Genomic DNA, 27609 nt, shown 5'->3' with positions numbered 1-27609 from the left:
GATGTCAGCTTGTGAAGAAAACCCTAAATTTATTTCATGATTATTACCCTAACATCACAGAATAGACATCAAACCACATTACATTTTAAGTGGCAATCCTTTTTTTTTTTTCAGTTGAATATGTCAGATCACAACTTAATTGCCCGAGAAATGACAAAACAATTGGTAAACAGAGCAATAAAAAAACAAAAAAACATGCAACACGAGAACACATTCTGCTAAACAGTGGCTAAATGGGAAATAAATTGACACCACATAGAGACATGAATATACTGTATTTATGTCAGGTCATACACAAAAGCCAAAATGTGAGTCAATTAAGATGACGGTCTGCAATTATTATTATCTGGTTTGATCATGAACATATGACATATAACCCTTCATTTGTTTATATCTGTGTGCAGTACCATGGGTCTTCTTGCTTTCTTTTTGCTCCCTTTGAAGCACACATAAGTAGTAACTTGTAAGCCCATGTGGCTGTGGAGAAATATTCATTCAATCATTCATCAGTAGAGCAGTTGGAAGCAGAGCGAGAACCTTCTCAGCCTCAGGCCCCATCCACACGAAGACAAAACGCTTAACGGTTTCAAAAACGATCGCTATAAAGACGAAGGCGTCTCAGAAAATGTGTGCGTCTACATGAATGCGCTCGATGCGCATGGAAACGCTGTAAAGCACATGCCAGAGCTCTAGGGGCGCTGTAAGGATATGACAGAAACACGCGCAAACAGAAGAAAAAACAGTGGGCATGCGCACTGGCGGCAAAAAATGTAAACAGAGACCAAGCCGGGGTGTATCCATAAAGTGCCGTAATGTGTCCTCGATAATTGTTTGTTCAACTCGGTGGTGGTTGAGAAGAAGGAGATTTTGCTGCAACAGGGATAGTAGGGTCACCAGCTTCACCAGCATGTTTGCTACACTGTACGCCGCCATTGTTGTTGTCGTTGCAGCGTGTGGCGCATGCGTGTCAATGAAGATACGAAACTATGACGCAAGCGTATCTGAAAAGTAGCGGAGAGCGTTTCAAAATCTTTCCACTCTGGAACCTGGTTTCAAAAATGATCATTTACAGACCCCCAAAATGCCGTCTTCGTGTGGATGATACGCAGATTCAGCATTTCGGCGTTTAGACCTTGGTTTGTCTTCGTGTTGATGGGGCCTCAGTCTGGCGGTTCAGTCCACAACCGAAGACAGTTTTTACTACAAACTAAATGAAAAAAAGAACCAGGATTTGTTTAAACCACCTACTTTGGCCCACCTATAGGTTGTTTGCACTGAATCATTGGAAGTTGGTATAGCTGTTGTCCTTTCCCATTGGTTTAGTTTAATCACATAGAAAAAATTAAACCAAAAGCTATGCGACGACGTTCATTTGGGTCATTGGTAGCAGTGAAAAAGTAAAGAAAGGAAGAAGCTCCTATCTGCAAAATCCCAAGAAGTCCACATACTTTGTTGCTAGTTCAGGTCAGACCTGATTAATTCTCTGGCTAGCTGCCACCAGCTGTTTAGATTTTGCTCCTCTGCAGGTGTTTGGTCTGCACCTGAGCAAGATTGCTGAGTTCAGATGTGCCCAAACAAATCGTTCCAAGGGGAATCACCAAACAGCCTCAACCAAAGTTCCACTAAACAACACAAGCTTGAAAATACACCAATACTCGTCCACTGTTTGAAGAAACCTTTGGTTTTAACTGTGATGCATCCAAGAGGATGTTTGTTTTCATTTGGGAGCACTTTCACCAGATCATTCTGGTCTTTCCCAGAGGCCCCCGGATTGCTGACTACCTGTTCTACACAGCTCAACCAAATTAGAAGCTTAAGTAAAATACAATAGAAGCACCTGTACTTAAGACTTCTACAACAAAATGGGGCTGTAGCTAAATAGATGGCTGAACTTAACTCACCCCTTTCTAGTGTTAGAAGCCGATCGCTTCAAGACACACTCCACTGATTCTCCCCTGTGAGTCACATCTTCCTCTCCTGCTGCCTCCTACTTTCATCTGAAGTTGATAAAAAAATCCTTCAGTGCTCTCTTTAGCTCCGGTTTCTTTCTTTTACCTAGCCCTCCTCCATTATTCAGCGGTCACATTCTGTTACAGCTATTATTCTGGATTGTGCGGTTGTAGTCTTTTTGTTCCCTCTAAAATCCTGTGAATTCTGACGTTTGCCCGTGATAATTTGAGACTGTCCACTATTTGTCCGCACAAATTGTAGGAGCCATAAATGAATTATTATTTTCATATGTAAGATTAAAAGGTATATTAATTATTTGTTTGTTTGTTCGTAGTATTATTTTGTGATTATGTTAAATATGATGATAGCGGCTCACCTGTCTTGATGTTTTTTCTTTGTTTGATAGGGGCTCAGCTGGGTCGCCGCATTTTTTGTTGACCGCTATTTTTCTTTGATTAGTTTGATTATAACTTCATGCACATTATCAGGAGTTGATTGTTTTTCCTTTAATAAAAGCTTACATTTATTATTTGCAAACCTCAATGGATTCTTCTGTTTAGCGCGTCGCACAAAGAAGTCCAGCTTCAGTCTCTCAGCGACTCTCGTTCGTTTAGGTCGCTACACAAACAAAGACATATTCTGTTAATTTAACCCACCTTGGTTGTCTTCACTTTGTTTCCCGTACTGCAGCTCCATCCTTTGAGATCTGGCAGCACTTTACACTCTTCTCCGTCCATGCAGGGATGCATCTGGCACCACCACTTCTGTGCAACTATGGACGCTGAGAGCAACACAAAAGAAGAAGAAAAAAATCAGTTTAAAAAAAAAAAAACAGGACTGAAAGCAATTAACAACACGCTGTTTGGAAGCGTAGCGGGGATTGGCGCCGGCTGAAGCAACAACGAGCACCTTCGGCTTGGGCTACATACACGCTGGTGATTGAAGAGAGCGTCTTGATCTGTGAGACCTGTCAGTCCTGCCCCGGTGTGTTTCCAGGTCTGAATTACAGGCCGTGGTTCAATGTCAAGCCGGTGAGTGTTGTGAGCAGCAGTGTTCGGTGTGAGGAGGGTGGGTGTTTGTATGAGTATGAAAGCGTGCAGCAAGGCTGGCACGTCAAGGTCTTCTGTTGCTTCGAGGAGGCCTACGGGGGGAGAAGCAGCTTCCCCTGACATTTCTAAAGTGAAGAGAGAACTGTCAAAACGGAGGAAGCCCCCGTCAGAGCTATTACAGTGAAAAGAGGAGATAGGGATCAATTCACCTGTAACTGAGGCCGCTTTGGACATGATATTAAATGACCTGGCCTTCTGTCTCCTCCGCTGAACACGTCTGACATAGACTCAACAACAGAAAGGAGTAAATGAACTGCTGGGTAATTAGATTTTGAAGACTGAAGCCGTTGGGTCACATAGCAGGATCGCGAACATCTCGCCGCCGTATTTCTTCTTCTTTCATACAATAAACCTCTGACGCGCCAGTGATCGGTGAGATAAGCACCAGAGGCACAGTGACAGCTGTGACAGTTTTGCACCGCGCCACATTTCCAGCCCTAATCAGAAGTGGGTCTCATATCATTACCGACGCCGTAATGAGAAGCCTGGCATACCGTCTACACAAGATGGAGCCGCTCTCGTTGTTCCCGCCACCTGTCCAGGGAAGCAGGAGCATTTGACAGTCTGGGATCTCTCTTCGATCTTGTTCTTGTTGCAGCATCGGTGAGCAGCAATTACCTCACAGGTTCCTGCTTTCACATGAACTGGAAGCACAAAAACACACACACACAGTGGTTAGAGTGCATCGGCAAGCAGTAAATCCACCGTTCTTGAAGTTTCTCACCACAGCAGCATAAGTAAATATAACAGAGCTGCTTGTACCTTCTCTTTGATGTATTTCTACAATCATTATTTTTGTGTAAATGATAAGGCTGGTGTTATTTTGTATTTCAGAAAAGTCCAGATCACATTAAAAGATCAAAAGCCGCAATGCATTAGCCCATATCTCTCCACTTTGATTTGTGTTCCATGCTTTTTGTACTCCACCACAAGCCCACTGGTTCCAAGTGAAGACTTACTATGAAAAAAATATCTGTCACAAACACATAGTGTAATCTGTAGTAATTAATCAGACACGCACTTCAGCTTTTAGTTAACAACTCTTAGAAATTGAATGAAAGTTGCATTTGTTGTCAGTCCAACTACTTGGATTCGGAAATGCACGTTACAGATAATAAAATTAAATACTAATAATAATAATGTGGGATTTAAGTTATTACTCTTTTGAGAAATTATTATTCATTATTGGTTCAAAGAAGCAACATTTTTCATTGTGCTTGTTGCTGTAGAAACCCGAATGTCTTCCACTGGTGCTGATTTCTCTTTGGTTCTTTTCCGTTTGAGTTATTCTCTACTGCTTCACACATGCATTGTTGTTTGAGTTTGGCTTCATTGCGTGATTGTCGAGTCACATTACATGCTGGAAATTACAATCAGGTGTATTTTCACTGTGTGTTTCCATGTATTTAATAGATATACTGAAATATAAAATCATGCGAGCTCAAATATAACGATAGTAAATATTTAGTCAAGTGACACCCATAGCAACAAATGGTACTGGTGATATATGCATATTAAAAAAAAGTCAGCTTCACTCATGAAACAGACGGTAATGATGTGAAGTGTGAAAAGAAGCTTTGATAAAGATGTTCTATGAGCTCTCTGTGTGTCATTGGCAGGAGCCATTCTGCAGCTTCAATATCCAGATCATAGGATGAACCGAAAACAAAACTGTATAGGGGTTGACTCCAAACAATAGACCACAAAAATGATCACACACAAAGAGACGATGCAGTTCAAGACAAGAAGAGAGGACTATAATCAAACTTAGCTAGCCCTGTGACGCATGTGGGGCAGGTAAAGAATATTATTTCAGTCGATGCTTTCTGTGATCTTTGAAATATTCGTGGTCCTCAGCGGTCGTTTTGTAGTCGGATCGCAATCATGTGATCATCAGCAGGCAGCTGACACAGCGCTCATTTGTTGTCATGGTTACAGTGATGCTGTACCGCTATCTCGCAATGATATGGAAATGCTTAACAAATCCGTGCATCCAAAAAAGTATTTAGTCAGCCACCAATTGTGCAAGTTCTCCCACTTAAAATGATGACAGAGGTCTGAAGTTTTTATTGTAGGTTCACCTCAACTGTGAGAGACAGAATATGGAAAAAAATCCAGGAAATCACATTGTAGGATTTTAAAAGAATTTATTTTTAAACTGTGGTGGGAAATAAGTATTTGTCCAATAACAAAATTTCAACTCAATATTTTGTAATATAACCTTTGCTGTCAAGGTCAGATGTTTACTGAAGGTCTTCACCAGGTTTGCACACACTGTAGCTGGTATTGTGGCCCATTCCTCCATGCAGATCTCCTCTAGAGTCTGGCATGGCTCAGTGGGTAGAGTGGCCGTCTTGCAACCGAAGGGTTGCCGGTTCGATCCTCGCCCCATCGTGCTCGAGGTGTCCCTGAGCAAGACACCTAATCCCAAATTGCTCCTGATGGGGTCATGGTTAGCGCCTTGCATGGCAGCTTCCGCCATCAGTGTGTGAATGGGTGAATGTGACGTATCATGTAAAGCACTTTGGGTACCTTGCAGGTATAGTAAAGCGCTATATAAATACAGACCATTTACCATTTAGAGCAGTGATGTTTTGGGGCCAGGCAACACTGACTTTCATTCATTCATTCTTTCCTTAACACTGATCAGTCGTCCTGTCCCCTTTGCAGAAAAACAGCCCCAAAGCATGATATTTCCACCCCCATGCTTCACAGTAGGTGTGGCGTTCTTGGGATGCAACTTCTTCCTCCAAACACGACGAGTTGAGTTTGTACCAAAACATTCTATTTTGGTTCCATCTGACGACATGACATTCTCCCACTCCTCTTCTCGATCATCCATATGCTCTCTGGCAAACTTCAGACGGGCCTGGACATGTACTGGCTTAAGCAGGGGGACACGTCTGCCACTGCAGGATTTGATTCCCTGTAGGCATAGTGTGTTACTGATGGCAGCCTTTGTTACTTTGGTCCAGGCTCTTTGCAGGTCATTCACCAAGTCCCCCCGTGCAGTTCTGGGATTTTTACTCAACATTCTCATGATCATTCTTGTGTGGAGCCCCAGATCCAGGGAGATTATCACTGGTCTTGTATGTGTTCCATTTTCTAATAATCGCTCACACATTTTATTTATTCACACCGAGCTGCTTGCCTGTGGTAGATTCACTCTTCCCAGCCTGGTGCAGGTCTACACTTTTGTTCCTGGTGTCCTTCCACAGCTCTATGGTCTTGGTCATGGTGGAGCTTGGAGTCTGACTGTTTGAGGCTGTGGACAGGTGTCTGTTATACAGGTAACGAGTTCAAACAGGTGCTATTAATACAGCTAACGAGTTCAAACAGGTGCTATTAATACAGCTAACGAGTTCAAACAGGTGCTATTAATACAGCTAACGAGTTCAAACAGGTGCTATTAATACAGGTAACGAGCGGAGGACAGAAGAGCTTCTTACAGAAGAAGTTACAGGTCTGTGAGAGTCAGAGATCTTGCTTGTTTGGAGGTGACCAAATACTTATTTTCCACCATAATTTACAAATAAATTCTGTAAAAATCCCACAATGTGAGTGCCTGGATTTTTTTTCCACATTCTGTCCCTCACAGCTGAAGTGAACCTATGATGAAAATTACAGACCTCTGTCTTCATTTTACGTGGGAGAAATGGCACAATCGGTGGCTCGCTAAGTACTTTCTTGCCCCCACTGTATAAGCCGCATCACTGCCAAAATCTAATCACTTGCTCCTTGTGTCATTTCTGACCTTCCCTGGAAACTTCATCCAAATGTGTTTTTGAGTAACGATGTGAACGGACAGACAGACAGACAAATGTACGCCAATCGTCACATAACTCCGCCGCATTCCTTGGTGGAGTAATGAATATTGGCAAAGACTTTGGACAACAATAGAGTTCTATGGCTCATAAGATTAAAACACATCAAACTTCGGCTGTAAACAATCTGTATTAGATGGATCACTTCATTGCTGGTCATAGTCTTTCTGCAGATTTATGGAAACTCCAGGCAGACAGAAGCTACCTTTTGTTTCCAGCCGCTGTGCAAAGCTAAGCTAACCACTTGAAGGTTACAGCTTGATATTTATTACACAGATATGAGCATTATGTCAATTTTTGCAAGAGAGCAAATAAGCGTGTTTTCCAAAATGCCGACACACTCCTTTAAACGGGCTGCACGGGCTTGTTCTGAGCCGGATGGATTGTGCTGGCAACCATCCAGCGAATAAATCTATCATACTGCTCATTTCTAATACGAATCTCTAATGTTCAACCAGTCCCACATTATGCAGCAATCCAAAGAGGCTATTCATACGGCGCAGAACACACAGTGCCGAGAAAATGTTCAGTGGAGATGAAGATTGAGATTCCCATTTTGTCAGAGCATAAATCTGGCTCTGCACAAGGTCGGACAAGGTTTCCTCGGCGGTGTGCTTCCACGTCTCCTTTGGCATGAGGAGAATCCTGTGAGGGTATTTGAGTAATTTCCTCCGTGAAGTCTAGCTTCAAACATCCAAACACAACGGCTACTTGAAATCCAGGTCATCCCCCAGGCGGAGGAGCCCGGCTTTGAACCCCACCTGTCCACATATCCTTGAGCAACACACTTAAGCCACTGACCCTGCAGCTCATCCAGAGGACAAAAAGAGAATCTCTCCATAGGGGTCTGGCTAATACAGTTAATTACACAACACTGCAAAACGCACATGCTTCCAGAAAATGACTCGATCAACATCTCTAAACTGCTTATTTATGCGAAAGAACATTACAATATCAATTACAAGGACACTGTTCTCACTGCCATTAGCCTGGATCAAACATCAATACTGCTCCCTAGTTTATATTCATTACTTTTCTGCATAGATCCATCACAAGTCTAAGCATGTTTGTGTATTTACACATAACAATCAGGATTGGATGAGTGGGGGGAAAAAAACAGAAGAAGAAGAAGAAAAAGCTTTGAAAAGTTTTGACATTCCTTTCAGATAAGCCTTAATTATGCCTGTAAAGATTTTCAATTTGCAACTTGACTTGAGAATAGATTGCAGGGAGCTTCCATCTTCCCATTTGCTAGCAATCCAGAAATCTCAACTACAACATTAAAAACATTTTGCTTCCAATCAATAAGGTGCTATTCACATTCCCACAAAAGCCAAGACAACATTTGCCGACTGAGTGCTTTTCACCGAGCAGAAACGTATTGATGCAAAGCAGGTCAAGCTCCATGCCCTTGATGTGATTATCTTTAAGCCCCCAGCACGCCCCCCCCTGTCAAAGTTAATTTCAAAAGTTGGAATAGCTTGGATAGAATATTCAAACTTTGTTTAAAAGATATATGTGCGTGGACAATAGGCAATCACAAGAGGTGCAAGAGGATAATCATTGTAAATCACCTGATCGTGAGGGGGGGAAAAAACAGATGCGTTGTTTATCGGTGTCCAGAAAACGTTCCTCAATAAGCACTGAGGTGATAGGTTTCTTCACTCTCACAGCATAACTGAATAAATGCAAAAAAGGCATCACAGAGCAGACGTCACGCTCAAATCGATTAAAATCATCTCGCTCTTATTGGCCTGTCTTAAACAATGATGCGCTTCATTCATGTAGTTTTGCTCCATGATGTAAAAAAGGGTAAATAAGGCTGCGGCTTGGTCTGGCCTGAGACTCTGGACTCATTAAGGTGCAGTAGGCGGCTGGTTGGGGTTGCCTGTGTGCAGAGAGCTGCTGATTAAAAGTGGAGCCGCCGGCCAAGGTCACTGACTCTAAGGCTGGACCCGAAAACACCATGCAGTGTGGAGAGGACGAGGGGTCAGAGAGCAGGGTGTTGTGGTCACCCAAATAATGATCCATACGAGAAGAAACAAGCATGAACTGTCTGACTGCTGCTGCTGCTACATGCTGGATATGGGGTCTGGGAGGTAACAGAAGCAGAGAAAGTGCTTTAAACAACCAAGAGAAAGAATTTATGCATTCGATAAAATCATTAAATCTTTGTGGGTGCTCATTTTTGGCCACTCAGTGTGTTTACAATCGGCAACCATCTTCTTACTAGTTTTTTTTCTAGAGCAGAGTCATCCTGGATTTAGATTATATACTGTAAACAAGGGCTGTACAGAAACAAAGTGTCACTTTATCTCATTCATATCTGTGTTTACGCTGCACCACAGCTGTATAAAATAATCTTAACACAAAACATGTGCTGATGCTTCACATTTAAAGTATTCAACTGGCCAAACAGTGGCAACCTGTATTGTGAAACACAGCGTGCTTGTCACTTTTATTACCAAACACATGGCTCCTCAGAGCAAAAGATAAAGTTACAGTTGAATAAAGAACTTCTTAGAATAATCCTGTATTATTAGAAGAGGTTCAGTGAAAGGGCTTCAAACTGAGAAGGTTTTCCTAACTGTTGTTTCCAGGATCAAGAATGCTCTTTCATCTGGTCTTTATCTGTGTTTTAATTTAGTTAAAAAAAGATTAACTCGTTGGAAAGTGTCTGTGAAAAGGGTTCCCTCATTTATTTGTTCTCTTGCTCTTTTTTCTGCTTGCCCTTTATCTAAAATAAACACACCACCATTCAAAAGTTTGGGGTCACCCTGGCAACTTCATGTTTTCCATGAAAACTCACACTTTTATTCATGTGCTAACAAAACTGCACAAGGGTTTTATAATCATCAATGAGCCTTTTAGCTAACGCAATGTAGCATTAGAACACAGGAGTGATGGTTGCTGGAAATGTTCCTCTGTACCCCTATGGAGATATTCCATTAAACATTTACAGCTAGAATAGTCATTTAACACATTAACTATGTATAGACTGGATTTCTGATTAATTCAATGGAAAAAAATGGGGAAAAAAATGCTTTTCTTTCAAAAATAAGGACATTTCTAAGTGATCCCAAACTTTTGATTGGTAGTGTAGAAGATAAGAATAATGAAGTGAGAGATATAAATAAATGTTTTAAGCAATATTTTAGTGAATTGTTTAAGGAGGGGTTCAATATTTTGGAAAATAGTTCCTACTCTCTATGGTACCTAGTAAAAGTGAAAATGGAGAGACAGCTACTCAGACACAAACTTTAACATCTACCACCTAAAAAGCTCATTAATAATCAACAACAGTTCATGTAAATATAAAACTATTCCTTTAAGTTAGCAGTCATGTTACATTTAAAGAACTCACTGGGCCTATTTGGCACAATCCAAGATGTATAGAGTGTATAAAAGTATCAGTTTCTGTCAGTCAAAGATAAATGCATTCTTCAGAGGGCAGGTAAAAGGTCAACGTTTTGCTCAAGGACACCCCGACACTGGTGAGATGACCAGTGAACCTCTGATTCTGTTGTTGTAAAATGCTCTGTCAAACCACCACGGTCACCCTGCCACTGTTCAGTATAAACCAGTCTTAGTATGACATCAGCAGGAGCACTGAGTGTGAGAGTTGTACATGACACATAGATGCAGGAGAGAGGCAGCGTGCTGTCTGCTCCGAGCGTGAATATCCAGGTAGAGCATAAATGGCTCATAAGCCCCTGATCAATACATTTCTATTAAAGCACTTAGGACTGCCATCAGTTTGAATCAGCAGGCACCCACGCCAGCAGGAGGGAGAGATGAGAGACAAAGAAAGGTGAAAGGACAGAGACCACTAATGAGAAGTGGCACACGGCTGAACCCGTCGGTCAATCAATACCACTCTGTAGCAAAGCACTCTGCTCTACAATCATATCAATGGATCCCTGATTGATAAATGTCAATGTGCAGCCAAAACCCACACAGAGCTGGAGGGGAATAAATGGGGAAGCTCACCTTGTTCTATCCTTGTCTTAAAACCTTCAGACACAAGATTCTTTCATCTGTTTTAAATGTACGTTTTAACAGAATCCAACAAATGAAAAGCTTTTGTTTTAGAGCATTAAGGTTCACAGACCGACTGATTACGACTGGCTCATAAAATATATACTGTCATGTCATTTAACCCTTGTATGGTGTTCGGGTCTGTGGGACCCATTTTCATTTTTATATCAAAGAAAAGTAATACGATAATTTTTTATTTCAAGCTCAGATTCACTGGCCTTGGCTCATTTTCCGTGAAGAACATATATCACAACACATTTTCAATGACCACACACCGTACACCCCCCCTACGCATTTATGTTACATACAGGGTGTTCGGGTCCACTGGACCTGGGGCCAATAAAAGTGGAAGTTTTAGGTCTTGTGCATCTGCTCTCTGTCCTCCTCCTGTCTGGGCCTGGTGTGTGGGTGTGTAGGTGTGTGTAGGTGTGGGCTGTGTGTGTGTGTGTGTGTGTGGGGGGGGGGGGGGGGGGGGGTATTTCTGCCCTGCCATTCCTGCACAGCTTTGCAAAATTCAAGCACCAACACCTGCTCTCTAGGAGCATCAAAAATCAGAAATGATCATGGATTACAATGCCACAAAAGGAGGTGCGGACAACATGGATAAGCTGGTGACTGCCTACAGCTGCAAAGGAGAACCCTATGCTGGCCACTGGTGATATTCTTTTACATGTTGGACATCTCAGCATACAATGCCTTTGTCATCTGGATGGCACTGAACCCAGAGTGGAGCAGAGGGAAGCTCCAGAGGAGGCGACTCTTTCTTGAGGAACTGGGAAAGGCACTGAGGCCTCAAATACAAAGAAGACAACATGTTCCGAGAACCCCAGCCTCTGCAGCAATCATGAGGAGGATTCAGGACGAGAATGCTGATGCTCTAGCCTAGCCGCGCTAGACAACCCACAGCAACGAATTTAATTCTCTGCCAGGGTGGGTCTAGTTACCCTCCATAAGGCTCGAGGCTGGATTCTCCTTAAACTGGCCGGACCAATCACCATGAAGTGTAGAGTCAGAAGGCGGGCGTAACTAAGTGACGACAGAGGCGTGACGATTCTGACAGAAACAACCGGCGCACAATAAACAGTTATCTTTCAACTCGGCTTTGGCCACAGCCCTTAAAGATTTGAAGCTAAAATTCAACTTGAAAGATAAACAAAGGACGGCACTGAAGTGTTTCATTGAGAAGAAAGACGTATTTGGACTTATGCCGACGGGATATGGCAAATCCTTAATATACCAGTTGGCTCCGCTGGTTGGGAAGCTAATGGGACTTAGCCACAATCCGCCGGTGCTCTCGGAACTACGTCAGCCTATTCGTTGCACTGATTGGTTGTATACCTACCCAATTGCTGCAGAGGGATTTGAAAGACAACCTTTTAGCCCGCTTCCCTCCCTATCGAGCGGTCCTAGACCCTTGTGCCTTCAGAAACATGGGTCTAGCGCGGCTAGGCTACTGGTGCTCCATCCACCCAACCTACAGAACCACCACCTGCGGAGTCTGAAGTAAGTGTGTGATGCTATTGCAGCTGGTCTGACATTCATGTCTTGTGAGAGAGAAGAGAGTTAGTAAAATTCCTGATCTTTTCATTATTCTCGGTTGCAGCCAGCAACAGCAAAAAGAAGCGCTGCGAGGTGTGTGGACCCAAGATGGACAGAAAAACACAATATACATGCATCAAGTGCCAAAAATACATATGCAACACACACACACAGTAAAACTCTGCCCCTCATGTGTTGTATACGTGTGAAAAAACTATATTCAATGAGGCTGATGTGTTGTCCAGACAGACATGTTTACTGCATGTGTTCAGCCTCTGATGTTTAAACTGATCAGAATGGGTTAAATTTCTGATGAAATTCAAATAAATAAAAGTCAGTAGTTATGAAAAACCTTGCTTCATGTGTAAATTTGTTTATTGTTTCCACTCTTACCTTGATTATAATTGATTTTCTTTCTTTCTAAGTACTTTTTATTAAAAAACTAACAAAAAACGAGTAGCACTTTTATTCATAAATGTGATCTAACAATGGTAAAGAGCAAATATTTACCATTTATGTTGTTTATATTGCTTATAATTGAACTGAGGAAAACATCTGTTGAGTTTTTTAACGTAAAATTATTTGATTGTGTTGAATTGAAAACCCCAAAATGCGCCGGGTCCACCAGACCCGCGAACACTGGCTGTGTAACAAAAATATGAACACCACACAAGGGTTAATAAAGATAATTACAGAATATCTGAAGTCAACAAATATGTATTCTGGCCATTAGCGTTAGCATCATCTGTGTTCTCTGCTTAGCTGCAGGATGAAGGAGTAAAACACTGAATTTGTAAAAGCACTGAAGTCATTTGAGACAAAAAAAAACAGCTGAGTTAATAGAAAGTTGACAGAAATAACTTGTAAAACTAGTTGGGAAATTATAACAAGAAATTATTTTGTCCCAGTCATATATTTGACATTTCTAAAGACATTTTCTAAGAAAAACTCTATTTTCCCTTGTTTTAATAGTATTCAGTCAGATTCAATTGAATTTTGTTGTGCAACTTAATTCCACCAGCCTTTATCCATTTATTTGATTTCACACTAATTCCCACATGGTGCAAAGAACCACAATCACATCTAAATAAAAATCTAAGACTCTAAGACTCAGCCACTTCTAAATGGAGTATACAGGGGATGATTAATGTGTATCTGGTTTTACTCATCTACAAACAGATAGAAATACATACCATTCAAAAAGGACCTAATTTAGACTATTTTATAGCCACATATAGAGAAGCAGTGGGGGCAACCATGCATGCACACTCCAAAGCTAAAAATGGCAGACTTGTTGTATAAATGCAGCATAATGCAACAGACAGACAGGATATGTTTCATGGTAGACATGGATGAAATCTAGAAAAAACTTACGCATGTGTACGTTATGGACAGATACCAAATAGTGTGACCTAAATATGTAGAGGGCGGCGGGAATGGAGGGAACACAGAAACGCCCCAACAGTTTAATCAGCTGTTCCCTGTATGATTTCCAATGGATACGTCCCTTATAAGTCCACAGCGGTCAGTTTGAAGTAGGATCGCAATCATGTGATCGTTAGCAGGCAGCTTTCAAATTTGTTCAAAAATGACTGTAAATGGTAGCCTAGCCACGCTACACCCATGTTTCTGAAGGCACAAGGGTCTAGGCACGCTCGACAGGGAGGGAGGCGGGCTAAAAGGTTGTCTTTCAAATCACTCTGCAGCAATTGGGTAGGTATACAACCAATCAGCGCAACGAATAGGCTGACGTAGTTCCGAGAGCGCCGGAAATCAGAGGATGCGGTAGTTCGGTGAAGCCTTATTTATACAGTCAATGGGTGAAGCTCAATTATATTACTGACATGTTAACAGAAAGATTATTCAGAGTCGGTGCTAATGGAGCTCAACGACTGTTGTTGTTTTTGTTGTCAACCCTGGCAGAGAATTAAATTCGTTGCCGTGGGTTGTCTAGCGCGGCTAGGCTAGTTGTTTCCGGTTGTTTCTGTCAGAATCGTCGCGCCTCTGTCGTCACTTAGTTACGCCCGCCTTCTGACTCTACACTTCATGGTGATTCGTCGGCCAGTTTTAGGAGCATCCAACCTCGAGCCTTATGGAGGGTAACTAGACCCACCCTGGCAGAGAATTAAATTCATTGCCGTGGGTTGTCTAGCGCAGCTAGGCTATGTAAATGGTCAAAATGGCTCACAGTTTGACCAAGATGTGTGAGAAATGGTCCTGAATTACACAGAAAGTCACTCAGAGAACGCAGCACTCTGCCAAGGCTGCTCAGTTGCAGTAGGATCCAATCATGTGATCGTCACAGGGCAACTGACACAGTGTTCATTTGAAGTCATGGTCACAGTAGCTGGGTTTCCATTACAGTTTTCCGCCAAAAAAAAAAAGCGATATTTCTAAAATTTCGACAAAGTATATTTGCGCTTTGAATGTGTTTCCATTGAAGGTTGTTCTGGGCAGAAGCATCGTAACTCTCGTAAAGCATCATCCCGCGAGATTTCACTGCAGGAAGACGTTTCTATCTCCTTCTAACACTCTGCATTCCTCTGCTGTTTGCTGTCTAGTATGGCAGTGATGTTTTTCTCAAGAATAATGGCAAGAAAAGTCTCGTTCTCCTCTTCTGTCCACACGTACCGCGCCATGTTTACTCCGAGAGAACTGATCATGTGACCAGGTACGTCACGTCTGGTGACGTATAACTGCGGAAAAAGTGTTTCCATTGCGCTTTTGCGATATTTTTCAATATCGAAACGTCTGAAAAATCACCTCATGAGAGCGTAAAAACTTTTTAGCGATATTTTAGTCCTTTTTAGAAATTCAGGTGTTTCCATTACCAGTTTTTTATTGCACTATTTACATTTTGCGCATGTTACGGCCACCAGTATTGGTGTGCCGTTTGTTTTGAGGTGGTGTTTTGTAGGGCCTTTTTGTGGGCTCAGCTGTGTTTGTTGCAGAGTCTTTGGAGCCCCAGCTGCCGGCCATTTCAGCTGATGACGCTTGAGCTGACGACCTGCACTGCAGTCTGGTTTTTCCCGCCCTCCGACCTTTCTGATTGGGCCATCCTCCAGCTCTCCTCCTCCTTGGACCAACCAGAGGCAGCCAGGAACCACACCTGCAAGCTAGAAAGCTGCCACCATGCCATTAGTCTTGGTAGCTGGTATTCACCACCAGTCCACCCTGGTGCCTCTTTGTGTGTGGAACTTTGTTTGTGTTTCGGTCTGCAGGTACGGTGGTGGGTTGGCGGGTACCACAGACACTTCGGTCGGTAGATACTCCTGGTGGGTTCTGCGGACACTTTGGGTTTCTGTTGGAGCTTACTGTTAGTGGAGACTGAGGCTCCAATTAGCAGCGTGCCACTTTAGGAAGAAGCCATCCTGTGTTACAGTCTTTGTGAATTGTGTACCCAGTGAGTGTGAGGCACCGGTTTTGTTTAGTTCATTTTGTATACCTTTTGCGTTAGTTTTTGTTCCTGGTGGTGGGTGTTGCTCCTGTAGTTCGGTTTGGCTAGGGAGTTTAGTTGTTTTCTTTGTGTTAGCTTAGTTACAAACTCTGTTAGCCTTCGTTATGTTTTATTCCATTCTTTGTTTTAGCAACACTCACCAGTCTTGTGTTTTATTGTCACTTTTACGTTCCTTTTGCTACTAAGCAATAAATCCCTTCACCTAAACCAATAACATCTAGTTATTTTGTTGCATCCAGCCAACCCCTAGAGGTTGGATCGTAACAGCGCATATCTAAGGGTAATGGAAACGCAGCTAGTGATGTCATGCCGTTATCTCGCAATGATACAGAAATCTTTATCAAATTCGTGCATCCAGACTATAAACTGCATCGCTTCCAAAATCTAATGAGGTGGTCTTGTGTCATTTCTGACCTTCCCTGAAAATTTTATCCAAATCCGTTGGTTCAATTTTGAATAAAGTTGCTAACAGACAGATAAATGTACTAATTATTCTGCCAGGCACCGCCTCCTTGGCAGAGTAATTAGTGTTGGTTAACAGCTAAATATGATTAACCTCAATTTAACTAGTGGTGCTTAGAAGAAAGCGTTCAAAGTCGTGTTTCTGACAAGCAGTCTGTTCGTCAGTCAGTCACCAGGTTACAAAACTCATGTTTGACAAACACGTGAAGTTCACAGCTGTCTGCATAAGTCTGTATGGAACATCAAAAAGCAGAAAATATAAACCTGTCAGTGCTTTTACGAAGGTTATATAAACCATTTCAATTTAAAAGACTTTGCAATGTGTGAATCCTCTGATGCAAAAAGGGGAAGAGCTGATGGATGCACTCTCCTTTCACTCCGCTCATTTTACCTGTCACTCTGCCCACCGGCTTTGACTTCATATCATGTTTTTCATGGAGGCATTTGCTAACATGATGGCAAAAAGCATGCAGGAAAAAGAGAACTGCGGTCCCTTGAGTTTATTTATGAAATGCGTTCATGAGTGTAGGCATTTAACTTTCCATAAACATGTTAAACATTTATGGTCAAAAACAGCAACATAAAGCAGCAAGATGCATCTGTGAAGTCAGCATGGGTAAGGAAATGATTAGTTTTATTCAAAAGCTGCCTCTCACAGTCACTTACAACTAACGAATAATAAAGAGACCTGAATGGATTATTTAAACAACCCAGGTTTTACATTCAGGCATTCTGTTCATCCACACATCTACACATCCAAGGTCAATCCCACATTAAGCATGCAAGCATAGTGTTGCACATATCTGCAAACTTTTACTCCGAAAGGTCACATATATGTTTTATGTAGGATGGAATTTGTCCTACAACTCAAAATAAATTAAGCCTCAGCTCAAAAAGTCCTTGAGAAGTTCCACTGGAGACTGAACCTTGTGGGACAGTGCTGCACATTCACTTTTTGTGCTAAAAGTAGTTGCCAGTCACCGAGCAAAGCGCTCTCCTGTTGTCCTTATCACAGGACTGATCATATGGGTTAGAACAAAGCCACAGGTTGCTTTCAGCTCCTACAGCAATCAAACAATTGATCTAACGTGCAGGTAGGGAGGCATCAAGAACAACACGCTGCCAGCTGTCAGCTGCATGACTGGATATATCAGCTTCAGCTGACCAGCCAAGCACATCATACAGTAATAGAAGCACAACAGGGGATACAGGAAAAACACAGGCATGGTGTTCATTCTAATACAGAAAGGGAGCCTTCACTGACAGCAGCAAGCCAGAATCACAAAGACTTCATCTGCCAAAATTGATGAAAATTTTCACGTGTCACTGTGACACTCAGGAGCTATTCTGGATTTTAAAAAAATCTAATCTAAGCCATACATCTATTATGAGTCCTTAAAGAGCCTGTCATTATGATGGAATTATGTATGAACTTCTAGAATAGGGTAGTTTTCTCAATAATCTTCCCTAAATTGCTCAAAATTGCCAAACAAGCTACATCTATTGTACTTCAGATGTTCCAGGTGACATGTTATGTGCCACTGGAAGAGTTTGTCCATACTTTAAAATAATATGTTTGGCTTAATCATAGGCGTCAGTTTAGGGGGGGGGGGGGGGGGGGGGGGCGGTGGGGACGTGTCCCCCCACTTTTTGTCAGGGTCATTTTGTCTCCAACACATTCAAATTCTTCACATGTAAGCCGTTGTAAACTCAGTTATTTTCATTAGTATAGAAAATTCCGACGCTCCTGAACGCACCATCCGCACTCGGCCGAGAGTTGCACAGACATGCAGCACACCTTCGTGAGATTAAAACAAAAAAACAAAAAAAACGCGCAGATGCTAAATTTGCTCCTGTGCCAAGTGGAAGCTCCGACCAGAGGCTTGCAGGGGCAAAATTTCGGCCCTGGAGAATTAATATGATAGCGGCCCACAAACTTCTTTACCCACCTATACCGATAGTTCAACAGCTTGAGCCTTCGCCTTTGATGCGGTGGTTGTGAGTTCGAGTCCAACTTGTAGCATTTTGCCGCCGTTCTTCGACATTTTCTCAAAGTGCTGTGGTCTCCGTCCCCCCCGCTTTTAAAAACAAACTGACGCCCTTGGGCTTAATATGAGACTGAATGTCTTTGTGCGAGAGGAGTAACGACTAAACCCTACAAAATCCTCACGGTGAATATCTACAACATTACCTCTGCATCGGCAATACCAGCACGTTCAGTGTTACATCATCAAACCTTTTTCTCTTGTTGTAGAGGTGATAAACACTGATGGCATTGGTAGTTGTCAAGGAAACAAGTATGACCCCTTAAAGCCAATCAACACTTCTGAACAGCAGCCTATCGCAAAATTATCAACTTCTGTGTTAACACGAATAAAAAAAGTCGCAGAAATGAGAAGTGCAATTCATATTAACACTGTGTAGAAAGCAAGCGTGAAAACAAGTGGAATTCTGCTTTTCTTTGGCAAGAAGCAGTGATGTCATGGTGTTTCATCATTACCATAAGGTTGTGTACACTACCTACTGGTACTGTACTTTAACTTAAAACTTTTTTAGTTTTTAGTGCATCACCACATCATCACCGCAGAGGTCATGAACATCTAGTATTGTTCGCTACAATCTGTGCATTCTTTAACATGCTCCACGTTAACATATCAAGGAAGTGCTTCAATGGAAATCAGTAGGGCTGGTCCAAATAGTGGTTTCTGGCCTCCAAATATTCGGGCCCTATTAAAGACGAATATCCAAACATTCGTTCCGCCCCATAACGTCTGACGGGGGGTGGGTTGTGGCGGAGACGGCCCGAATATTCAGATCCGTTCGTCTGGTCTCCCGGGTCCAAATTTTGCCTTCGTTTTGTCTTCAGTTAAACTGAAGAATTCCCAAACAGCGGAGGTCTTCAGCATCTTGTCTTGTGTTTATGCAACGAAGTGAAGCGTGACGTCAGAGTCGGCAGCCACCCGGCCATTCGGGTGGTGGTAAGAAACAGGAATGGATGAGCCGAGATGAGCCGAAAACGGCGGGATGAGCCAAAATGGGAAGAAGGCGAATGGAAGAGACGAGCTCTGAATATTTTCGTTTGGGGAGAGGAGGGGGTGATCACATAGACATATGTGTGTATGTTTATGTGATCACATGACGGGATGAGCCGATGTGGGCGGAAGGCGGAGGGAAGACAGTAATTCTGAATATTCGTTCCGCCTGGTAACGTCCAACCGGGGCGAATATTCGGATACCAAAATTAATATCCGGATACCACCGTAGCAAACGAATATTCGGATATTCGGGTCCAGCCCTACATGGTGATGTAGCGACATCAGACTACAATTACCCTGATGATTTCTTCCTTACTGACTGTGTTGCTAAACCAAGAGGAGTCAGTACACGACAAACCACATGGCAGGTCATACAGTTATCAGCTGTGTGCTCTCCTGCATGAATGCTCAAGGAGCTGCGATTGTGTGGAAGAAAACACATAATTACTGAAGTTCATTATAGCTTAAACATAATAATAATTACGGCACTTACACGGCGATTTACAGCGAGTCACAGAACCTGGTCATCTGAATGCCGAGTGAAGACATCAAACACCGAACAGACCCGAGCAGCCGGGAGGGCAAATGCAGCGCTCCAAAACGCTCAGTGGAATTACCATCAAATCAAATCTTATTTCTTCACCATCTTGTTGACATGAACAGATGTATCTACCTGACAGGAAGCAAACTTCTTTATCCACCAAGGCATGAAACAGCAAGTCCGGCTTCGGTGGGCTTTCACCACAGAGGGACAAAGAGCAAAACGTACAGTGTGTGTCTTCGTTTCAATCCTGCCTCACGCAGTGTGCCGCAAGCCGGCCTTTTTCAGTCTGCAAACGCGGAGGCAGATCAAAACAGTAAAAGCAGAGTCACGTCCTGGTCACAGGGCCCAACCACAGGAACAGCAGCAGCCATAAAAACAGAGGTTGTAGGCCATACAATAGAGACACCCGATGAATTAATAATGACTCAGATCATCTTGTTTGCTCCAAACGCCGATAACCCATTTTGGTCAACTCAAAAGCCTCCACATGCTGAACACAACCAACTGCAGCATGTTTCCAGGTAAAGCAGAGCCTGTGAAGGAGCACATCTGCCAGCTTCACACAGCCAAAAGAGTTATTCAAAACAGACATGAGTGGTTATTAAAAATAGATTCAGGTGAAACTATTTAAATGGTCATGTGGAAAAAGTAAAAAAAAAAAAAAAATCTGTTCATGTGAAAAAAGACACCAGAGACATACTGAGGTATTGGTTTATGAAACATTCATTCCTCTTGCCTAGTGAGAAACACGAAGTGATGTCTCCCAAGACCAGTGTATAATTGGATTACCATATTCAGAAAACACTGACTCATTTCTACCCAGCTGTAAACCTGCTGAGCTGACAATCAGACGCAGCACCATCCAAGAATACACGCACATGTGAGAGAGACAGCATCAGGAGTTAAGCTAAAAGAGGGATTCTGCTATTTCTCACTCTAATACTCATTCTTTTGACCATGATGAATAATGATTAAGATAATATTTAGTTGTCCTCCAAGAGCGTAGAAATAAAATAAATGTGATCATTTACACTATTAAAAGTGAAGACTGTGGATTTTGGCGAAAGATTGTCAATATTTAGCCAGCTAGCATACACTGAAGAAAAATGTAAATGCAGCATGTGATATTATATTAAATCCTATCCTTTCTTGTTAGCATTGGGAAACAAGAAAAGCACTCAGAGAGCACAGTACTACGCCATGGCTGCTCAGTTGTATCGTTTCCGACGGATGAAATCTTGTGGCAGAATTCACAGCACTATAGAATGTAACATAGATGTACCCACAAACAAAATGACCTTGCATAGAGCACAGGTGTGTGTATGTTATGTACGGATACCTAAATATGTAGCGGGAGGTGGGAATTGATGGGACTCAGAAACACCCCCACAATTTAATCAATTGTTTCTTGTATGTTTTCCGAAGGATAAGTCTTGATAAACTTGAGGGTGGTGGATTTGTAGTAGGATCACAATCATGTGATTGTCAGGAGGCAGCTGACATAGCGTTCATTTGTTGTCATAGTTACAGTGACATCATGCCGCTATCTCACAATGAAACAGAAATGTTAACAAATCCGTGGATCCAGACGATAAGCCACATCACTGACAAAATCTAATGCGGTGGTCTTTTCATTTGTGTCATTTCTGACCTTCCTTAAAAATTCCATCCAAATTCGTTAGCTACTGCTGCTGTTTTTTTTTTCAATAAAGATAACATTAAGTGAATCAGAAATACAATCTAGATATTGTTAATGTGTTAAATGACTATTCTAGCTGGATTTTTTTTTAATAGAATATCTCCATAGGGGTACAGAGGAACATTTCCAGCAACCATCACTCCTGTGTTCTAATGCTACATTGTGTTAGCTAAAAGGCTAACTGATGGTTAGAAAACCCTTGTGCAGTTATGTTAGCACATGAAAAAAGTGTGAGTTTTCATGGAAAACATGAAATTGCCTGGGTGACCCCAAACTTTTGAATGGTAATGTATTTTAGGGAGACAGGTTTGCTGTTTTTGTTATCTTTGCCAATAGCCAGCTGTTTGCTGATACTTTCATACAGTGTTGATGTGTCAGTATTGTGCTTACTGCTTGCAGCACCACGAGAGTCCAAAATAGGCAGAAAAAAAAAAGGTTATTGCAAGTTCAAACTTAACAGAAATCAACCTAAATCCCTGTAGCAAATGTAGGCTCCTGCAGTAGATCCAACTAGAGTAAACTAGCTAGCTGATCTTACTAACTATTGTAAATAATTCACAGTTTGGAGTCGACTAAAACAGCCTCAAGAATTTCAGTCAGACTCAAAGACTAGAGTTTGAGGTGTGACCTGAGACTGTTGCTAAATTTTTAGGAGTCAATGCCATGCTTGTGCATACTTTATCTATTATCTTTACATCTAAATGGGGAGTGAAATGATATTATGACACAAAATAACAGCCAGGTTGTCTGCTGGATTTCTCCCCTCCGAGAGTAATTGCAAATACAGTACATTCAGAGAACAGCCAAATGGAAAATCAAACTTGTCATAACCTGACTGCAGCATGAGGCTTCTGAGATTATACAGTATGGGAGCAGCACGGAGACTTTCAGTTACTAAAATAAAGAACAAGTAGTGCTTGCTCATCGCTCTTTATTCTCACAGGCCAGTGTCTTTGTAAAAAGCGCTGAATTTTCTTTTATTATTTCATCTTTTACCCACTGAGGACAATCTTTAGAGAGAAAGAATATAGAAACAGATGAGTGGGCTCTCACATTCCCAGAGTGTATGCTTTAGTAGTTTAGATGAAGTCCATGTCAGTACCATTCATCTGGCTGCCACTATGTAAGGGCCCACCGCTGACTGATCAATTGGAGTCCCTCAAGGAATCATACAGCCTTATAAGTGAAAGGCTACTGAAGTTATTAAATCCAGGGACAGCAGAGAGGCAGAAAAAGACTTATACACAGACTCAAAGCCCTCCGCAAAGAAAGTGTTGTCCTGACGCTGTTACTCATTCTCTCGACAGCCACTGAAAATGTAATAAGGGATGTTCAGACAGACCATCAAAGACCTATTACGGGATTTTTCTCATTTCATCACACATGATTTTCTGGCACTTTTAGAGTCTGATACTGTATGTTCGTCTTTCATCATGTCATCTCAACATTGCAAGATCCAATCTAAGGCGTCGTCGTACATATTCTTTCTTGTGACCTACTCCAAGTATTTTTTTAAAAAAACATTATTGTAGCACTGCATGATTATTTAATGTAAACTCAGACCCAGAAACCTTTTCAGCTCAAGTCACAAGTACGAAGAAAAAGACAATTAAAACCGGGATTTAGGTTTAATTAGCATGAAAGTTTTTGATTAGCTTCTTGCTTCACTTCCTCTATCCTTTGCTGTGAATCCACTGACAGATTCAGATTTAGATCACTAAGAAATGGTTGGAAGTTTTCTGTCAGAAAAGATTCATTCTTCTTTGTTCTAACACAATGTAGCATTATAACACAGGAGTGATGGTTGCAGGAAATGTTCCTCTGTACCCCTATGGAGATATTCCATTAAAAATAATAGTCATTTACCACATTAACAATGTCTAGACTGGATTTCTGATTAATTTAATGTAATCTTCATTGAAAAAAAATGCTTTTCTTTCAAAAATAAGGACATTTCTAAGTGACGCCAAACTTTTGGAATGGTAGTGTACACATAAGAAAGAAAATTCTTTCAAAATAACCTGACAGCATCCTTCTGATGCAACGTAGCACAAAGAGTTTTTGTTTTCTCATTCACAGACAGACTGCATATTGAGTTGTCTCTGTGCTACTGGGAATTTAATTGAAACAAAAGACATGGCGAAACAGAATGAAAACCCCTACTTCTTCTGTGTTTACGTTACTAGTTTCAATACATAAATATGTTTCACTATATAACAATCTTCAACTAATTACACCATCTGCAAGAAGACTGAGCACGTCATACTGTTGGCATGACATCAACCTTACATGAGCATGAGTGGAGTTACAGCATGCAGACAGATTTCTTGATTAGTGGAAATGATTAGGACAGCTGTGGAGTGTTTGGTTACTAGTAGCACTGTTTGCTTCGATAAATGGCTCCCTGTTTCATTTGTATCCCGTTTGTTCATTGTGACATATGCCTGGCAACTGCTTCTTATGCTTTCAGCATATATATAAACCATTTTTTGAGGAAAAACTGGAAGCAAACATATTTCATTTCATTTCATTTATTGTTTTCCATGGTAATGCGTACAAAAAAATCAACAAATGGATACAATTTATAAAGCACAGAATACGCACATCCCATGTACAAGAACAGGCGTAGGATGAAGAATAAGTCTTTTTAACTCCGACCCCAGTCTTTTTTCCAAACTCAAACAGTAAAACAACCACAACAAAAAAACATCAGATGGCCACACTCAATCTACAGATCAGTTACATCATTGTTATTGCTCCTTTGCATAAATGTTAAATATTTTTTCTTTAAACTTACATTACATATGTGTTAACAAAAGGCTATAAAATATTTACCAATAGGGAGGGATCGCGGTTTTCATTAAATATTAAAAAAAAAAAAATCAATGGACTTCATCTCATGCTTCAGGCTTCAATATTTAACCAACATCAAAAATCTTTATCTAACCTTGATGGAGCGCTCAAGTGACCTAAATAAATCTGTATGAATATGTATTTTCCTATAAGATGAAAATTTAGTCTCAGCAGCATTACATTAGGTACATTTTTTATTTTTTTTGGCAAATGCTCTCATTGTAAATGCTGCATTTGTTGTCTTTTCTGTGCACATCGGGGACAGTCAAACTCAACAGAAGACCAACCGGAGAACATTACCGACACAGACGAACAAAATCCCTCTTTCTTGAGCTAAACATCACAGAATGCCTGAAGCTGCATTACCTGAAAGCATCATCAATAGCTCTCCATGCCAAGCTTCATCAAGCCTGTGTTGGGCTCCAGAGGGGCAGACAAAAGAGAAGCCAGAGATCCTCTTCTCCTGTCTCTGGTCTCTCATCTGACACGCACACATGCTGGTTATCTGTCAAGCGGATGTCATGTCTGCTCTAAACGGCTGCCATCTCTGCTCTCCAACTGGATTCGCATGTTTTTCATCTTGAGCAGATTCCACTGATGCCTTTCAGAGCTGAGTGACAGGCACGGCGTCACGGAACACAGGGAATTGGTGCAACTAAAAGGGGATGAGGGTCCCCAGCTAAACTGTACATTTCTGCAACAATGACAGAGCCGCAGTGATCTGAACCGCAGACAGATCCATCTCCATTAGACGGCGGAGACGACAGAAAAGCAGAGCGACGAGCAGCGTCTGAAGAATAAGAAGAATGGCTGGCTTCAAATTATTCATCGCCGAGGTCCGGAAATTATTCTCTTCTAAATCAAACTGTCGTGCAATTACATTAACAATGCTGCTAACTGAGAGGTATATTTAACCAGTTGCTCTAAATCAAACCTCGCCCTGGAAAACAATATTATCTGGTTTGTGGTGAGACAGCCACCCGTGCTGATCCCCTGCTGAATCGCCGCCTAAGGACACTATTAAAGGAGCATCTGACCCGTCCACCCACTGACAGCTCAATAGAAATGTTCCTCTTTTAATAGACCATCTTGCTGAAAAATATGTCGACAAACCTTTTAAAAAAGCCATTTCAAGAGAACTCCAACGGTCCCACCCATTACATTTTATGCTCCAGTCCGTTCACATAAACTTGATGCTCGGCCTCGGTTGCTGTTTTTATGGTCCGACGTGGACACTCCACACCGCACCTCATTCCTGGGGAGATGTGAGCCAAAAGGCGAAAAGTCACGGAGCACAGCCGGAAGATGGAGGCGAGCAATTGATAGACCGCATTTCAGAAGCTTATATTTCACTTTATTCAGTCAGCATCCAGCCTCTGGTGAATAACCACCGGGCCGTAGAATAGCATTACTTCAAAAGAAAAGAGGAAACTACCCAAGGCTGAACAGCTGACGAGTTTCTCTTCCACTTCCTTCCCATCATCGCCCGACTACAGATGAGCGCTCATAAATGTCTGCTAGGATTTATATTATCAAACTGCACGGAAAAGACGTTCCAGGGGACAGTTTTTAAGGCAAATGTGTTAAATTTACGATTGGGGGCTGCAAATCTGTAATAGTAAGTACAGGGAATTAGCGTTTAGAGAGGACATTAAACATTCCCGATGTGTTCTCAGACATCTTGAAATAATAGCACATGCCAATTTAGAGACAGATGTTGAAAGGCTTCACTCGTTTTAATGACGGAGGAGCTACAACAGCCAGCCCAGAGGAAAAAAAAGAGAACCCCGAAGATGAATTTCAATTGATCATGACAAACACGTAACATAATTCAAAGCGAGTTCTTTTGCTTAGAATTGATCTGAAACAGGAGTTTTTATTGTCTGGCTCTGTGGGCCACCCTGAAGACAACAACAAGCTTTTCAAACACGCTAGAAGTTTGGGAAGAAACGGTTCTCAGGATGCTTTTGGGGATGGGGATAGATTCAGTGAGTAATGTTGTGAGCTGCTCAAAGAGCCCTGCTTTTGTGCTCCAGATTTGTGTGCTTTGTGGTGAATTGGCGCCATTTAAAACTGGCCAATTAAGCTATTCAAAGATTTATGCTTTTTGTAAAGGACACTGGTTCATATTTGAGTGAGTTTTCTGTAATAGTGTCACACATACGGCACCTTCTGCTGATGATTTTAAGTCTTTCAATTATGGATGGAGTATGCAGGTGTGATGGTAAAAGATCTATGCTCCTCGGGTAGTTTGATCAGACCTACTACCTGTCAAGTTATGACTCCAATTCACTTTAAATCACCGTGCCTTGAAATGTGTAAATGATGTATATTGAATTTTAATTACATTTAGTGTTCTAGAGATTTTTAAATTAGAAGGGTTTTTGCTAGTATTGTGCAGCAAGATTTACAAAGTATAATGGTTAATGTTGCTAACCTGCCTTTTTGTTAATTATGTTGGTGTATGTAAGCTGCTGAACACTTGAATTTCCCTTGGGATTAATAAAGTGTCTGTCTGTCTGTCTAAACAGAAAGGTGTAGCACTGCCCTCCCTGGCTCCTAACAGGGAATTGTAATAACGAATGTCAGCTTAGCTTTCAGGGAGGGCTGGTGATGGTCACATGCATGCACTAAACAACAAAATATTTGGCTGCAAGATTAAAATATGCATTAATCTCATAAAGTGTTGACACCTCTTCTGTGGAGTTAAACAATGAGAATAAATGCAGACAAAAAAAAATAAAAAAAAATGAATTTTTGGCAAATTTGTCCAAAATCTAGCTCTGGTTTGCTAAGCTATCTGTTCTGTGTGCGCTGTGAAAAAGAAAAAAAACTAAATCTGATGTTTGCCCACAATCCTAAATAAAGTGGGCTCGGAATGTACTGCACAACACTATTGTGCACTGTTTTGTATGTTTGTACTCATGCACAGCACAGGGGCAAATTAAGGAAGGGAGAAAAAGGGCATCAGGAGCAAGAGTTATCATAAACCTTACCTATGCTAAATATCTATATACTGTATGCTAAACAGGTAAATATCAACGATTCTTTCACAGAATTCACCTCTCACTGACCCGACTTGGCAGCCAGAGAATTAGA

General features: G+C 41.6%; 1 protein-coding gene across 1 annotated transcript in view; it reads right to left on the bottom strand.

Moving 5' to 3' along the window:
• The window catches only part of tafa3a (TAFA chemokine like family member 3a), a 123794-nt gene that overhangs the window by 9998 nt on the left and 86187 nt on the right, over positions 1–27609 (bottom strand). The window contains exons 3-4 of the mRNA XM_051947943.1: positions 3554–3703; positions 2607–2731 (exon numbers count right to left, since the gene is read on the bottom strand). Coding sequence (XP_051803903.1) covers positions 2607–2731; positions 3554–3703 — 275 coding nt within the window. The remainder of the gene's footprint in view (positions 1–2606; positions 2732–3553; positions 3704–27609) is intronic.

The sequence above is a fragment of the Acanthochromis polyacanthus genome, chromosome 5 (genome assembly GCF_021347895.1).
Source record: "Acanthochromis polyacanthus isolate Apoly-LR-REF ecotype Palm Island chromosome 5, KAUST_Apoly_ChrSc, whole genome shotgun sequence".
Taxonomy (NCBI): Eukaryota; Metazoa; Chordata; class Actinopteri; family Pomacentridae; genus Acanthochromis; species Acanthochromis polyacanthus.
The sequence above is the reverse complement of the archived record's forward strand: the minus strand, read 5'-3'. Positions and strand labels throughout refer to the sequence as shown.